Consider the following 18187-nt stretch of genomic DNA (forward strand, 5'->3'; position numbering starts at 1 on the left):
GCTTGGCAGGCGCAACGCGCTTCGAATACTCCTGGCGTCTGGTAGGCGCATCTTGTTGCGAATACTCCTGGTGCCTGGGAGGAGTATTAAGTTCAGAATACTCCTGGCGCCTGGGAGGAGTATAAAGTTCGGAATACTCCTGGCGCCTGGGAGGAGTATTAAGTTCAGAATACTCCTGGCGCCTGGGAGGAGTATTAAGTTCAGAATACTCCTGGCGCCTGGGAGGAGTATCGAGGTCCGAAGACTCCTGGCGCCTGGCAGGAGTATGTCGCTCCAAATACTCCTGATTTTTGGAATGCGTATGGTGTTTAGTAGGAGTATTGATCATGGTAGGCGCTTTTCGTTTAACAAGCGCTCTACCCTCCTAACACGATCTTCTTCTTCAGTTAACTCTTGGCACTTGGTTGAAGATCTTGAACGTTGTACTGAATACTCTGGCTCTTTGCGCCTACTCGGAGCCTGGCTCCTGGCTGGAGCCTCCCCAACACCAAACTCTTGACAGGAGTAACTTCCTTTCTTACTTCTCTCCTGTCTAACGCACCGTTCCCGCCGGAGATGGTCGCCTGTGCGACACCTCCCCTGGAAGGCTCGTTGCGCGTGACAGGGGATCGGTATTTAGATCTTTTAATAGGAAGCCTATCATCCTTCTTACGAGTAGGCTCCTTATAAAGAACTCCTACCAACGAGGCTAATTGTTCCTGCACATTCATTAAAATTTTCCTGGTTGAGGAATCTTTCGAATCAGGAGAGGGAGATCTGGAAGGCGCTCTAGGATCTCCTCCAGACCCAGAGTCTGATTGTTTTCTAGCCTTCTTTATTACCGAAGGCGCATCTTCTTCAGAGAAGCGCTCGGGACTAGAATTGAGTCATGTCTTTCATACTCCTCTTCAGCGGACGGGAAAGTTTCGACTCCTTCCATCCTCTTCTCGAGAGGGCGAACTAGAAGATGAAAAGCACTCTCGAAGGACGCTTTTCCTATAGCGGTCCTTGGCAGTTTGTGATATGATAGATTCTGCCGAAGGGACGCCTGATCGTTGGGGATTCTCCACAACCCCCGTACGGCTTTCGACTTTCCTTCTCCTCCCGGCCAGGGAGCTTGGAAGAGGTCTAGGCCTGGGAGCGTCGCAGAGACGACCAGACGCCCCCTCCACTACACTGGGGACACTAATATCACTAGCGAAACCACATTCACTTTCCTTACCTTCCAATGCTGCCATCTTTTCCTGCATTTTCTGAAGGGAAGCTCTGAGTTCCGCTATTTCCGAAGCAGAACTAGAGGGATTAGCAATTTGTGAACGGGCTGAAACAGAATGGGCATGATTATCAGAGGAAGAAGCTACAGAACTAGACAGTAAATCACGAGATGTAGACATTCTACGGGTTTTGTAAGCCGCTTTCCTCTCTCTATCTTTCTCTAACTTCTTCAAGTAAGAAGTTAGATTCTTCCACTCTTGCGCACTCAGTTTCTCACACTCGTTACACGTATTCTCAATCGAGCATTCAACCATTCTACAACCACTGCATGTAGTGTGAGGATCTACCGAAGCTTTCGGAATCCTCACCTTACAGCCCTCATTCACACACACCCTGAAACTAACACTAGAGTCAGACATATTCACGAATTCCAAAACCAAGTCCAAAAAACAGTCCACGATAGCGAATGCCAAACAACGATCCAAGTACGTCACCAAATATCAGCGAGAGATGATCAAAAGCGTAGTGAAAAAAGAATTCTAGTCAGGAGGAAGTAACAACAATGTTGATACCACCGGCGACAGAGAGAATCTGATTAGAAAACGGGAATGGTTCCTAGTCCTGCCACCCAGAGCAGGGCGGTAGATCACCTGACCTACCTGTAGCGAGTGCCGCGAAATTTGAATTTCTGTCGGGGACGACGGAGTCGATAGCTATGTATATATCTGACAGGTAAGTTGAATGTATGAAATATTAGATTCTAATTACAATATGGTGCACAATATTAGCAATGACAGGAAGACAATGCACAACCAGAAAAATTCCCCATTCAAGGAAAGCGACATGGTAGCTAGTTTCTGAATTCAACACACTATAACCAAATATATTCAATAACCATATAATTAATTAAAGCACATAAATGTTACAAAGTTTCAGATCAGTATCATTATATTAAAAATGTAACCTTATCATACCAATTATCTGTATGTTTCTATAAAACTAATCCGGATAAGAAAAAAACAAGTGATGAATACCACCCAATTATTGACCTGATCAACATGACTCAGTTGGCAACACAGTAAATATCAAGGTGAAACATTCTCTGCTACATGAACCATGCACACAAGATGAGAGAAGATGCAATGAAAGTGAACACTTACGAAACTCCCAGACTTGGATTTGTCGTTTCGAGACATGGTGGAGGTAAGGGTGGCATGTACAACTAGACTACACTACTAGGGTCAAATTAGACTAGGTTTCTGTTGGTACATTGGATTACTGCACTGCCACACACTAGCCTGCAAATAAAAGAAATTCTCATAAGCTAATTTAACATGATATTAAATTTCAAGAAAATACAGACACACAGATTAACAATAGCTGATGTAGTACTTAGGTTTTCAGTTACAAAAACCATTCTGATTTACAGTTTCCAACCCTACTATCCAAAACATTCTTATTCCATTTGATAAACTAGATACATTAAATGTGCAAAATTCTTACATGCATACAACAATAAGTTAAGTCTTCTTTACTCCTAAGAAATCCAAGGCATAATCAAAGTAAATGCAATATTGTAACCAGTTCTCAGAAAATGTAACCTAGAAACTGTGGTAGGCCAAGTACAGCACTTCACTGTACATATTAAATCATAATCCTCAGTTTTCATCCACCTAAGGCAGTCAGTCCAGAAAATTCAAACTTATTTTAAATCTGAGACTATTCATATGAACCATGCTAAAAATGCCATTGATATGCAAATCAAGCTTTCACAGAACAGAAGGAAAATATGAACTAATTCAAATTGGAGTAAAGGGAAAAACATATACAGTGTACTACCAATAAATAAATTCCCAACCGAGATAATCAACTACTGTAATAGATAAATCTAAACATGCATAAATAGCTTTGTCAAAAAAACAAGTAGTACTACTAAGGGCATGTAGAACTTATGCTTGGTATCATAAACTATCAAAAGTTATTACTCTGTTATCAATGAATGTCAGAATGACTGTTCAGCAGTTTTACAGTATGTACAGGGAGGATAGATATCTCATATTGAACAATGTGATATTGCAGTGCCTACAAAAAACATAAATACTGATCTACACTATAAGAGCAATATAGTGTATGCTTACTATTCAAATAGTTTATGGAAAATGGTCTAACTTGCTATATGCCAATGATCAGCTGAATTGTCATTGTCATATCACTAAAGTGAAAAAGGAAAAGTGAAATTTTTAAGATTAAATAGTTTTATAAATGTACTATATAGTACTTATTAAGTAATTACATTGATCACAGTTTCACTCGCCCACAGCTTAAAAATGTTGAAAATCGCAGTAGTGCTAGTTTTGGTGTAGGTGCTAGCCCCACCCACTTTCAGGGGTAGGAGAGGAACAAGTTTAGCAAGGATTTCAATTGTTTTTGCCCTTTTCCCATATGCAGGGAGGAGGGAGGGCTCTGATTTGTAATTAGTATGTACTTGGTAAGTGTATAGTATTTAGGATGACAATTTTCAAAAGCAGTAAATTGTATTTTTCCTACCTCTACAAACCTGAGGTCCTTTATATTAGGAATTACTTTCAGCAAAGGCTGGAAAATAGCCACTAGACTTTTGAACAAGGTAGTTAAGTAGTTGTGGAATATATAATTTAGGCAAAGGCCAAGCACTGGGACCTATGAGGTCATTCAGCGCTGTAAGGAAAAAGGAGAGTAGAAAGGTTTGAAAGGTGTGTAACAGGAGGAAAACCTCGCAGTTGCACTATGAAACAATTGTTAGAAGAGGGTGGAAAGTAAGAAGGAATAAAGAGAACATGAACAGAGGTACAGTAAAAGAAATGAAAGGGGGTGCAGCTAGGGGCCGAAGGGAAACGGCAAAGATCCTCAAGTAATGCCTACAGTGCACTGCATGAGGTGCATTGACAGTACTAACCCCCTACAGGGGGGTAGTTAAGTAGTTAAACTACCTATCAGGTGGCAGGGGCCCCGCCCACCCACACATACAAACTCCACTTTGCTTTTGGCCCAGGAATCAGATCGAGGGGTGTCATAAGGAGGGCATAAGGTGTAAAGGACCTCAGGTTTGTATACTTAGGAAAAATTCAATTTACATGCTTTTAAAAATTGTCATTTTTTCCTATACAATATACAAACCAATGGTCCTTTATAGTAGGAAGACATTATTGGAGGGAGGAATCTGAAGTAAGTCTCAAAAACTGATTGGAGCTCAAACACCTTCATTCTCTTCCTGGTTGTAAGAGTGATGGGAATCATGCCTCTGATAAAATGATCGGAGTATGTACAGGAACTGTGTGACCATTCATCAGACTTCAGGGCTTTTTTCCAAATTAGGGAATAAAAGAGCCTCAAGAAAAATAAGCTGGAATGAAGGGGTAGTTGCTTCTACAATCTACAAGATTAATAGAATGGGTGCTTATTGTGACACTTCCCTGCATCGGAGCCAGTTCCAGCATGTAACAGCCAAATCCCCTCTCTCCCCAAAGGAAGAAGAGGAGGATAAAGGGTGGAGAAGAGAGCCAGTCATCCATTATGCATTCCTACATCCACAACCACACATCTAGGGCGAGATGAAATCTTGTCCTGCTCAAGGAGCTGGGTAAGCTACACAACTTGTTGAGCAGCATCAGCAGGTCCCAAGAAAAAAAAGTGTCCAAAGACTTGTGGGCAATGTCCGGAAGATAGAAGGAGGTCTGCCTAGACCACAACCCCACCTTCAGAACCTGATGGACTGACATATTCTTCCAGAATGTGAGGGTTTGACCAATGACCCTGACTCCATGAGTTCTAAGCCAAGGAGTACTAGAGTCATCTGTGGCAGCAGCAGAGTACACCCTTCTAATTGTCTAACAAAGACAGAAAGAAATCGTGTTCTTGGATGAGCCAGTACTAACAAAGAGTCGCCGGCACTCAGGACAGAGGTGTCGAGTCCTCTTCAGAACAAGGTAGCATCCCATCAGCATCATTATTTATGAAGTCCTACAGAGAGGGAATCATGAAGGACCTAAACCTAGCATCAGAGACTGCTGAGTTTTGAGTCCTGAGGGTCAGATCCCTATCTGACGACTCCCGTAAAGGTTCGTACGGTGCACGAATCAGGCTACTCAGAACAAGTCACGTCCAACGCAGAGGGCCTCCCTGGGTAGACAAGACCTTTTGAAGCTTCTCATCAAAAGTTAAATTTCCAGAGAAGAGGAGATTTCTACTCCTTTCAGCCGAAGGACTAAACCGAGAGCAGCTCGATAGCCCTTAACTGCTGAAATGGTGAGAAGCTTCTCTTGGTGTAGTAGGAGAGTAGGAACCTGGCTCAGTCGTCTTTCACTCATACTTGCTTGGAAGCCTTACTGGAGGCTAAGCAAGATCCTAAGTCGTAGTTTCATCTTCCCTTATCGGGGCATGTCCACTTGGTCTTGCAAAAGGTGAATGCTTCTGTGTCAGATCGGGAGTGGCCTCTTCGGTAAAGGGGTTTTTCCAAGTTGCTTCCTCCACCACTCACGAGGGATAGGAAGTATTATGCTATGAACTCTGCTTGTTGCCTCATCACCTTAACCCAGACATTATACATCTCAAACCATGGTTGACTTTGGAGCAGGTGAGGTCGGTGGTGCTGTCCTTGTCTCTGCAGGATGCCTCGGCTTTGGAGTCTACGGCAGCCTCCATGTTCCAGAAGGTGTCATGGTTAGACATATGGTCGACAGCCATTGCCAAGATTGTGTCTGACAGGTCCCCAGAAGGGTTGGTGAGTGCTTCTTCTCTTGCCAGTTTTTTGCAGTCTGGGGGCAAGGCATTTTTGTATCTTGCATAGTATCTTAGTGTCAATTTGTAGGCTAATCTTCTGATCAGAGGAGACGCGGCGTTGTCCAGGATGGCAAGATCGGTTGACCCTGAGTCCCTTGTTGGTGCTCAGGAATGGGGATCTATTGGATTCTCAATTCCTGTTTCCTCAGACTGAGCTAGAGGACATGATAGACGGGTGGCGAGCTGACACGAAGGACAGGTTGGTGCACCAGGCTGTGTCCAAGTCAGAGTCTCATTCTCAGAGATGTCCCCCTTCTCCTCCTCCTCCTGTTCTGCAGCAAATGCAGAGATCGTCGCCTGGTAAGCTGTCTTGGAGTTCAGTTTTGGCTGGGCCCTCTCATTCGTGGTCTCCGCCTAAGTCGGAGGACCAACGTCCCTTTCGGTCCTGCTCTTACGGGTCAAGGAGGGGCTCCAGGGGTAGAAATAAGGGGGTCATCGATAGGTTGGGCGCCTCTTCCTCTCCTTTGGGCCAGTGAGCCAAGTGGCAGAGTTTTGGGGCGGAGAAGTTGGTAGTAGATGTCCTTCTGGTGGGGTATCTACTACTTTTCAACTTCTAACGCCAACCCCCTCTCTCAGACAGACCTCTGCTCAGGCGAGTGCATCCCCAAGATTCTCCGAAGTTCTTAGCTCTTCAAGGGGAAGTGCAGAAAATACTGGAGGGGAGGTGCGATAGAGGGAGTGGTGCGTCCATCTCCAGAGTTTTACAGTCACATCTTCTTGGTGCCCAAGGTGACTGGGTTGGAGACCTGTGATCAACCTATCCACCTTGAATCATTTCGTCAAGAAGATGAGGTTCAAGATGGAGACCTTGCGATCGGTTTTGGCAGCTGTGAGGAAAAACGATTTCATGCTGTCGATAGATCTACAGGACGCGTACTTCCAGATCCCTATTCATCCGTCGTCCAGCAAGTTCCTTCACTTCTCTCTCGGAGACTAAGGTTTTCATGTTCCGCTTCTCTCACAGAGAGAAGGTTTTCAAGTTCAAAGTCCTGTGCTTCGGGTTGACCACTGTCATGGTAATCGCTCTATAGCAAAGAAACATATATTGAAGGAAAGGAAAATGTATCTTCTTCAGTAGGTCTGCAGCAAGGAGGCATTCCCGCACGTGTTTGAGGCGTCTGTTCTCATGATTGTTCGAGAATACTCTGGTGTTTTGTGGAACTCCAGCACACGGTCGTCATTAGAAATAACGTGTTTTAAATATGATGTAACCTTTCGTCGAGAGCCTTCTCAAAAGTTTCTGCCGAGGGACGGTGACGTTCGCTGGTTATGCTTCGCCCTTTCAGCCCCACCCCGAATGAAAAGGATGCACAAGAGATAGTGGGAACGGAAACAAGTAAAGTCCGTAGTCACAGAGAGAGAGATCCCGACGTCCTGCAAGTGGCTTTGAGAAGTTACCCGCCCTTCAAGTTTCAAGACTAAGGCATTCCTTCCTGCAGAACAAAGATAAGAAGCCATTTGAAGTTTCTACTGTCCCCTTTTGTGAAGCTCTTGCTTCAAGCACTGATCTCAACAGCTGCAAAACTGGCCAGCAAGTATTTTATTACCGCACTGTTTCCCCCTTTTCACATATTGTCATGAATGCCAAATTGCCGGAAAACCGAATCACGTAATTCCAAGATCTCCGTTGTGTAATATTCCTTCAGTAGGTGAACCTTTTGAGAATGCAGTTATCGATATGGTCAGACCATTGCCTAGAAGTAAGGAAGGGAGTACGTATATATCTGCTAACAATCATTGATAGACTAACTCACTATCCAGAGGCCATACCCATAAGAAGCTGTAATGCAAGGACCGTCGTTAAACGCTTATTAGATTATTTTTCTAAGTTTGGTCTGCCTCGTACTATACAGTGATAATGGCAGTAATTTGGTATCCAAATATTTCAGGAATAGAATGAAAGTTAGGTATTAAACTCATAACTTCCACACCTTACCACACCCTAAATCACAAGGCATTGTGGAGCGGTTTCACCAATCGTTAAAGAGTTGTTTACGAAAACCGTGTAATAACTTTGAACATGACTGGGAAGAAAAGTTACCTTTTGTTTTGTTAGCTATACGGTTGACACCGAATGACTACAGGATTAAGTCCTTTCGAGCTGGCTTTTGGTCACACCGCTAAAGGTCCTTTGGAAATGTTAAAATGTAATTTAATGTTTAAAGAAGGTAGAGAGGACTATATAACTAATCTAGAGTATTATAAAAACAATTTAAGAGATGCTTGGCAACTAGCAAAGGCAAACAAGAGTGAAAGTCAATGGGAAACTAAAAGGAAACATGATCTTAGAGCAAAAGAAAGAAGTTTCTGTGTGGGAGATAAAGTTTTAGTATTAGTCCAGAAAGAAGGTCCTTTTTCAAATTTAGAAAAGAAGGGAAATCTAAATTATTTAATCGATATGGGTAAGCGTAGAGCAATATGATGCATGTAAACTTGCTCAAGAAATAAAACAAACACCCCGTGCCTGTAGTAATGGTGTCACAGAAAGAAATTAGTTTTGAGAAAAACTCTGAGGTGCTTAAGAATTTCGAAGTTTTTAATCAGTTTAGAAAAGGAAAAACTGAGGGAAATACATTATGTTTTAGTGAATTATCCTGAAACTATTAGTGACAAACTATGTCTAACCAATATTTTAGAACATGATATTGAGTTTCAGGACACAAAACCCATTAGGCAGTCCATATCGTCTGAGTCCAGAAAAAGCAAAATCTATGGGGGAGGAAATTAGTTACATGCTAGATAATGATTTGATAGTACAGTGGTACCTCGACATACGAAAGGCTCAACTTACGAAAAACTCAAGATACGAAAGCAAATACAAAGATTTTTTTGGCTCTACATATGAAAATAGTTCAAGTTACGAAAGGTTGTTGCTGTAAAGTCCCGAGATTCGCCCGGACCACAGAGAACAATTTTAAAACTCGCGCGCCACCAACTGAGTAAACTCGCCACCATCCTCCCGCTCTCCCATTGGTTCCTGATGCTAGTCACCCCATAAGATCCTGCTCTCCTATTGGTCAGCATCTACCCCTTGTTCTCTGTGCATTCTATTGGTAAAAGGATGCTGTAAATAGAAAAACTTATTCATGCAATACATTTAATAAAAAAAAAAACATTAGGTAAAATTAGAATAAAGAATAGAAATGAATGGTTATTATACTGTTTGGTAGTTTCAGTAGTTGAAGAGAGATAATGAAAATTTATGGCTTACTGTGTGCTAGGAAAAGTGATTGCTTGGCAATCGTTTGGTACTCGTAAGAGCTGAATGTAAACAAATGATTGGAAGGTTTTTTTTTGTTTGTTTGTGCATTATAGTTAGTGATTAATTAATAATTATTTGAAATGAGTACATACTGATTATTTATACATTTTATTGGCATATTCTAAGCTTTTAGCTTCTTAGGTTTAGATGTCAAAATCATAGACTAGGCTACAGTAGCAACTGCTAACATAGGCTAGGCTTATTGCTAAGGGACATATGCTAAAGTCCTAATATATGCAGTAAAAATGGGGTTGAACATTACATGGAGTTGAATATTACTCAAGTATGTACAGTATTTTGCCTTTTTGGAGTCATATTTCTTCCGCTGGATCGGTGTCGTAACCCTAGAACATGTGTTGCAGGCCTGGAAATATAATTTACTGGGGTGTTTTTGTAGGGCTTGGAACGGATTAGGCATTTTACATGTAAAATGCGGTTCAAGATATGAAAAACTCATGATACGAAGGCCGCCTCAGAACGGATTAATTTCGTATCTCGAGGTACCACTGTACCTAGCGAGAATGAATGGAGTACCCCGGTAGTTCTGGTGAAAAAGGAGGATGGATCAGATAGATTGTGGATTGATTTCTAGAAAATAAACAGTGTAACTAAGCAAAGTAATTTTCTCTTACCCAAGATTGACGATTGCTTAGATAGAATCAGAAATTCCAAATTCATTTCAAAGCTTGATTTAGCTAAAGTTTATTGGCAAGTACCTTTGAGTGAACGTGCCCAGAAAATATCCACCTTTATAAAGCCATCTGGTAGTTTCGAGCCCAATGTTATGGCTTTTGGCTTGAAGAATGCAGCCGATACCTTCCAAAGGTTAATGAATAAGAATGCAGCCAGTACCTTCCAAAGGTTAATGAATAAAGTTTTAAATGATATCAACAACTGTGTCGTGTACTTAGATGATCTTGTGATATTCTCAGAGATTTGGGAGGATCATGTAAGGATTTTAGCAAGAGTCTTGGAAGCCCTTACAAAAGCGAATCTTGTTCTTAATCTAAGGAAATGCAAATTTGGGAAAGCCTCTATTACTTATTTAGGACATAAGTAGGTATTGGTAAAATCTGTCCAAAAGATTGGAACATAGAAGCTATCGTAAATTTCACAAGCCCGACCAATAAAAAACAGGCCATGAGATTTCTTGGAATGGTTTCGTATTTCCGTAGATTTGTACCAAATTTCTCAAAAATAAGCGCTCCCACAACTAATCTATTTAGGAAAGGACGCAGTTTTGTATTTGATGGCGTGTGTGTAGAAGCTTTTCAACAAGTTGAAGGCTATAATGATTCATGACCCAGTTCTATTATTACCTGATTTTGATAAAGAATTTAATTTAGTGATCGATGCCAGTGATATTGGGGTAGGAGGGGTTTTGTTACAGGAAGTGAAAGGAATGTAACATCCAGTTGCCTATTATTAAAAAAAAATAAATAAAGCGCAGCAGAATTATTCAACTATTGAAACGGAATTGTTTAGTTTAGTTACAGCCTTGCAACACTTTGAGATTTATGTACGTAGTACGTAGTTCTATTTTAACTGTGTATACTGATCATAATCTGTTAGTTTATTTGGAAAGGTTTAAGAATAAGAATAAACATCTAATACATAGGAGTTTAGAATTACAAGACTATAACCTGAAGATAGTTCATATACTAAGGAGAAAGGATAATGTTATAGCTGATAGCCTTTCTACAGATTTTTCGGAATGAGTAGCCTGAGCGAGCCGGAATATTCTGGCAGGTCCAATTTAGCAGTTCTCTGGTATTTTAGCAATATTTTACCTTAGAAATAGTGCTGAAGGAACCTATTTCACTGGGCGACACGGCTTCCTCGCCCAGAAATAGATTTTTCCTACGTCAAAATCCCTTTTTTGCACGGTTGGGTGAATGAATTGAGATTGTGCTTGTTTAACTGAGTTAAAGCTTTATGCAGAATTGTTCCCCTGTTGTTTGATTCTTGTATTTCTTAAAAAAAAAAAAAAATCAGTTGATTTATTTTTTTTTTTTCTTATGGGGGAACGTGTAATGGTAATTGCTCTACTATAGCAAAGAAACAAACATATTAAAGGAAAGGAAAATGTATCTTCTTCGAGTAGGTCTGCAGCAAGGAGGCATTCCCACACATGTTTGAGGCGTCTGTTCTCATGATTGCTCGAGAGTACTCTGGTGTTTTGTGGAAATCCAACATGCGGCCGTCGTTAGAAACGTCATGTTTCGAATATGACGTAACATTTCATTGAGAGCCTTCTAAAAAAGTTCCTGCCGAGAGATGGTGACATTCGCTGGTTATGCTCCGCCCTTTCAGCCCCGCTCCAAGGTCGACGTACATATATATATATAAATATATATTATATATATATTATATCTATCTATACTATATATATATATATAGATAATATATATATATATATATATATATATATCTATATAGGACTATGAGGAAGTAGAGAGGATCAGATCATCAGAGATAAGAGAAGATGGAAGAGGATGCACAAGAGATAGTGGGAACGGAAACAAGTGAAGTCTATAGTTAGAGAGAGAGAGAGAGAGAGAGAGAGAGAGAGAGAGAGAGAGAGAGAGAGAGAGAGAGAGAGAGATCCCGACGTCCTGCAAGTGGCTTTGAGAAGTAACCCGCCCTACAAGTTTCAAGACTAAGGCAATCCTTCCTGCAGTACAAAGATAAGAAGCCATCTGAAGTTTCTACTGTACCCTTTTGTGAAGCCCTCGCTTCAAGCACTGATCTCAACAGCTGCAAAACTGGCCAGCAAGTATTTTATTACCGCACTGTTTCCCACTTTTCACATATTGTCAGATTTAATTTTGTTATGTAAATAGGAGAAACCACTCTTCATTCATCTTTGTGAATAGGCTTGTAAATAAACTTCTGTTTTGTTTGAGTTTCTTTCTATATTCATATCCCGAGTTTCAACTGTTGGTGTTGAATCCTTTTGTTTATTTTAATAAAGAACCTGAGCGGATTCTAGATCAGTAACAACCACGAACCCTTAGCTGTTCACTAGTCTTCTCTCTTGTCTCAACTTGGGCTCATGCTTCAGGGATACGTTTGCTAGAGTACCTCAACGACTGGTGGGTTTTAGCAGATTACAGAGAGAAGCTGCTGCAGGACAGAGATTGCCTGCTTCAGTTTTGTCTGGAACTCAGCATCTTGGTGAACCTGAGGGGACAACTGTCCATGGGCAGTCCTGACTGACCTCCCTACAGCCTCAGGTATGACTGCTCCCAGATGTAGGGGAGTATGCCCGCGGCCACTGCCAAGGAGATCCAGCAGGATGAACAGTCGTCTACTCCACTGCACTAATAACACTTTTATTCTCTTTCTTATCCATGAGGACACACACTGAACCTTCTACACACAATTTTCGAATCGAGGCTGGCAATGGGGTCAGGATCGGAAGTGGGGGAGCTGGGTAAGGGAGCAGGTTAATTAGTTGGAGGACTGGGAACAGGTGACAAAGCAGAAGCAGGCATAGAAATATTAGGATTATTTACATAAGACTTCTAAGAATTATCTAGTCTCAAATTCTACAGTCTTGGTCTCACTCTAGTGGCAGCCTTACACTTTCTATCCCTGTCTAATTTGGATAAGTGAGACCTCAAATTCTTTCACTTCTTCACATCCCAATGCATTGCAAGTCTTGTCGATTGAACATTCTTGTCCTCTACATTCAATGCACAAGGTGTGCGGATCATATTTTTCTTTTGTCAGTCTGGTATTGCAGCCTATCTCAAAATGTAACTGCTAAGAGAATATATATATTTGGGCTACCTCCGTTGTTTCTATGACATCCTCCGAAACATACCAAGATTATGAAAGAGAATTAAAGAATATATCCTTCCTGTCTGCAGAGAGGGGAGAGAGAGAGAGAGAGAGAGAGAGAGAGAGAGAGAGAGAGAGAGAGAGAGAGAGAGAGAGAGAGAAGAGTAATAGTCTTGAAAATTCAAATCCAGTAATTTGTCATAATAATTAGTCTCTAACAGAGATTAGATCAAAACTACATAACCTTTGGCTACCAATATTTCACCAAACAACACCAAAAGTAAAGCTGATCAAAAATAAAAATCCAAGTTGACCGTTCACAAATGAACTTCAGTCGAGAGCTGGCAGAAACCAATTGAACTCTTTGCTGAAGTGGTTCCTCTCTTACCACGAACCGACACTAGCGCTACTGCGATTTTCAAAATTTTTACACTGCCGGCAAGTGAAACTGAGCAATCTAATTACATACTTGAAAAGTTACATATATATACATGTATAAAAAACAGCACCTCAAAAAATTTTGTCACAAAAAATGAAGCTATTTGAGGGTTACCAACACATACCCGGACCATGACTGCAATATGTTAATAAAGTATACTGATGGTATCTATGGGACGAACTTGTAAGCTTCACACAAAATAATAGAGGATTTACCCTCTTCTGACAAAAAAAAAAAAAAAAAAAAAAAAAAAAAAACATGTACTAATATATTATTTGTATCCTCTCCATTGCATGATACAGACACCCCTAGTTGCTAACCAAGTTAGGTTTGCAACCTACAATCAAAAGTTAAAATCAACATACTGATGCAAATCAAGTACATATTATTTACTTTACTATAAATTATAAAACTAATTTTCTACATATTTACTTATTCCTGAAGCACATGTTTGGTATTACCCCTTCCATATGCAGTGCCTTGTAAATATACTTTATGCCTTGTAAATATACTTTATAAGCAGATTCTTTAAAAAAAATTATGCTTCTTGGAGATAAATTCTAATGACTGTTTAAAAGGCAAAATCTAAATTTGGGACAATAAGTGCAGCTATCTGTTATTGCAAAATACATAATCATTAGTAACATTATCTCATCATCAGATTACTGTTATCAGATCCATCAGTGAATATACAAACATTTGTTTTAAATTCATCTTTACTTTGGGGTTAGTAACATATTCTAAAAATATTCTCCTAACTATGTAAACTCTCTTCTAGCAGCAATCTTATTAATATATTCCTTAAAACATGACATATGTAGTATTCAGATTTTATGTCTGCAATTTTTAAGAACAAACTGCACATTATGCACACACACTGCATAGCCTGCTAGTTACTTATATAAACAAATAATGATACCTATTAGCAGAAATATTTTTACTGCAAAAACTTGACATTAAAACAAGTTTTAGCAAACATCAACAACATGAACTCTCTATGCATGTACATGCAGTTGGTGCTTTTGATACTTCTGCTCTCCTCATCCCTTAAAGCATCATTCATATGAGCAGCTCTATAAATAGTTTATTTAAGAGACTTCCGAATGAATGCAGGAAGTCTAGCTCAACAATATATATTTAGATTGGTACTATACAAGATACCAATACTAGTTAAATAAGTTAACATGGGTTTAGATGTCTACTCACTTCACTTTCCACTTCTTTTTGGCATCATATTCTTTTTTAACAATTACAGTACCTATAGAATAGATATTTACATGAAAACAAAAGAAAGAAAGTGAAAGTATGGTTATTTGTATTTCTACTGTACATATTAATGTCACAGATATACAATAAATTTGACCAATGACCTTTTCCATTTAGAATATACCTAAAGAAAAACCTACTGTGTTCCTAACCAAGAACAGCAGACATGACCCACAGCAGGAATAAAACTTACTTAAAACTAAATATCAAAATCAACACTGCTATGCCAATACATAAACAGTATTACACAAAATATCTAACAAGCAACAAAAATAAAACGGAGCAAAGGGCATCTTATCTAAGTATATCCTGTTCTCCAAGATTATTGACAGGTGCATGATCACTTGACCAATCTCAAATACTGAAACAAATACACACTGTACACAAAACACTAACAACTCCTAAAACAACTGTCTACATGTTGTAAATATAGTTTTTACTGTAATTTACTAAATTATAAATAATGAAATAATTATATTATACAGTATTATCTTCCTTTGTATATTATCATCAAAAGCCACAAATAATCTACACAAAAGTTATGAAAACCCAGCAGAATAAATATCTGAATGAATGAAAAACAAGTTCTATTGCACTTGCAATGAAAACTAACCTCCTGTATTCATGTTTCCTCTAGCACTGTATTTTGTATTCTAATTATGTAAGCACAAAGAAATTCCCTTCCAAGTTACCTACTGAAATGTATTAGCTGCTATGTCCAAACTACATCAGTTACAAATGCAGCAGAGCAAGAAGTGCCAAGATCTACTGACTTGGAATGTGAAAATTTGGCACACCCATCACTGCCCTGAGTGCTAGTTTATTCTTAACACAATCACAAAGAATGATGGAAATTTTGTCAGAGAGAGAGAGAGAGAGAGAGAGAGAGAGAGAGAGAGAGAGAGAGAGAGAGAGAGAGAGAGAGAGAGAGAGAGAGAGAGGAGGAGAAGAAGAGAGAGAGAGAGAGAGAGAGAGAGAGAGAGAGAATCTATTGTATCAAGACTTTGGCAGTTTGCTATGATTTACAACAAATATTAGTAAAAAGATCAGGAAACAGGCAACACCATGCCCTTATCTAGCCTAGGCCATACAAATATGGATGTAATGACAAAGTAATGCTAAGCCCCCAGGGAAGCAACATAACCAACTTGTAAATGATGGATGATTACCATAACTTGGAAAATGTTAGCATACAGTGAATAGCAAAGCTTGGCAACAGTGGGGAAAAAAGCAGTCAATAAATCAACCAACATCAGGGATGTGAATTTCCAAAGAAGATATATGGAAAATGAGGATCTGGCTATAGTTATGAGAGCTTCATAAAACTTCCTTCAGCTCTAAGGGACAATGGCCATCCCTACCCTTGACTGCTGAAATCTGTGAACAAAATTGGGGACCAAACTACAGTATACTGATATACATATATACTGAAATTTAAGACAGCTTTAAGACTACGGATGCATATAAGTCTCCTTCCCAGAAGATTCTGGTTCACTCAAATGGATGGTATGGGAACAACAAGTTCTGCTATATCCTGGTGACTCGTTCCAAAACCCCCTCACCAGCCTTGAAGGTCTGGAAAATCAACATATATGTTGACAATAATGGGGATATATATTAAGAGTTGAATCCTGTATCCCTACTAAAGGGCAAACACTACCTACGAATCTGAGGGGCTGACTTACCCTTGAGACAATCTGCAGGTAACCCTAACTGATATCATATCCTCTGGTAGAGGGGACAACACTTCTGCCTCTTATTCTCCTTATTTGTCTCTTAAAGTGTTTTAATACCACCAAGACTGGAGATAGAATGGAAAACCATTCTAGCTGCAGTCTATCTGGGGACCTTGAAAACCTTGCATACAGCCTTGACTGAACAGACTATTAATTATACTTTTTTGGTTATCCTTCCATCTCAAGGTGGTGCATTTTCCCAACCAGGTAATACTATGCACACGAGTGAGCTAAGTCTTCTGCTTCCTACAGCAGGATTTCTTTTTGACTTCTGGAACTCTGTTTAGAATAGGGCTGCTTTACCATTTTATGTAGTATATTCTCAATCAGCTTAGTTACTGATTCAAAGTTAGTGGGGCTGGCCAGCATGGGCTACTCAAACCCTATTTCAACTTTTATGAAATCCCATGTTGCCTTTATCATACTCCCTGTGGTAGGGGTGTAGGAATACTACCACGGTAGGTTCTGCATGTCTTAAAAGGTGACTAAAAGGACAGCTGCTGCCTTGTAATCTTATTTTTTAATAAAGGGCTAGGCCCACCACCAATAACTGTGGAAACTATTACCTTCCTGTCTTACTTTTTAGTAAAAGGCTAGGCCCACTGCCAATGACTGTGGAAAATGCTGCCTTGCAGGTGGTTGATGACAACAAGGGCATGCAGTTGTAAAAACCCCTTTGCCAAATGATAACCCATGCCTGATGTTGTAGGAAATATGAATGTGGCTAGGGCGTCCCCTGTACACAGACGCACGTCAGAATCCCCTTACTGACGTGATAAAGGGGCGAGGGGTACCACAGGGTTCACGACTGTGGCAAAAATAGTTAGCGAAAGAGTGGTGGAAGATAAGAGCAGGTACGTAGAACATTGGTAATCTAACAGGAAGACTGAAGGAAACAGTAGATGTGATGGAGAGGAGGATAGATTTCTTGTGTGTGCATGAGGCTTGGTGAAAAGGGAGTGGAACTAGAGAGATAGGAAATGGGTATAAGCTCTATTACACTTGGTCACAAGAGGGAAGAAATGCAGTTGGAATTATAGTAAGTAACAACTGGAAGGGAAAAGTGGTAGAAGTAAAGAGAGTAGATGATAGGCTTTTAAAAATTCCAATAATAATAGGAGACAAAGTGATTCCAATAATAATAGGAGACAAAGTAATAAATATATCAGTATAGGCTCCTCACATGGGGTACCAAGAGCAAGAGAAAGAATTATCCAGACAAAAGTTTGAGGCTGCCATTAGAACAGTGAAAGAGGAGGACAAAATAATAATAAGAGCTGATATGAATGGCAGGGTGGGAGACTATTTTACTTATTTATGCTGTAATGACTTTATTACTTTTAGTTCTAATAAGAATTCCTCAACTACCACTCCTAATCTACTGACTAACTTTAATTTAGTTTAAAACATGGAACAATCATTGTTATACTACGCATGATGTTCTTGGCTCCTGCTGCGACATTCTGGATACAGTGTTCCCCCCCGTATTCGCGGGGGATGCGTACCAGACCCCCCGTGAATAGTTAGAATCCGCGAATGTTTGGAACACCTATAAAAGCGCTAAAAACAGCCTATTTCGTTAGTTAAAACTTAAGAAAAACCACTAAAAATTTTCATACTTGGTTCTTTTAATAGTTTTATCCCAAAAAGTGCATTTTCTGATGAAATTGATCACAAAAACAAGGA

At 39.9% G+C, this 18187-nt stretch overlaps 1 protein-coding gene across 3 annotated transcripts in view; it reads right to left on the minus strand.

Annotated features, from left to right (window-relative positions):
* The window catches only part of LOC135201657 (protein diaphanous-like), a 316869-nt gene that overhangs the window by 265832 nt on the left and 32850 nt on the right, over window positions 1-18187 (minus strand). For 2 of the 3 annotated variants that reach the window (XM_064230760.1, XM_064230762.1), the window contains exon 2: window positions 2355-2492. In XM_064230760.1, the coding sequence (XP_064086830.1) occupies window positions 2355-2390 (36 nt within the window). In that variant the 5' untranslated portion in view covers window positions 2391-2492. Of the gene's footprint in view, window positions 1-2354; window positions 2493-14705; window positions 14758-18187 lie in introns of all 3 variants that reach the window. The other variant, XM_064230761.1, reaches the window with a different exon arrangement.

Source organism: Macrobrachium nipponense, chromosome 28 (assembly GCF_015104395.2).
Source record: "Macrobrachium nipponense isolate FS-2020 chromosome 28, ASM1510439v2, whole genome shotgun sequence".
In the NCBI taxonomy this organism is placed as follows: Eukaryota; Metazoa; Arthropoda; class Malacostraca; order Decapoda; family Palaemonidae; genus Macrobrachium; species Macrobrachium nipponense.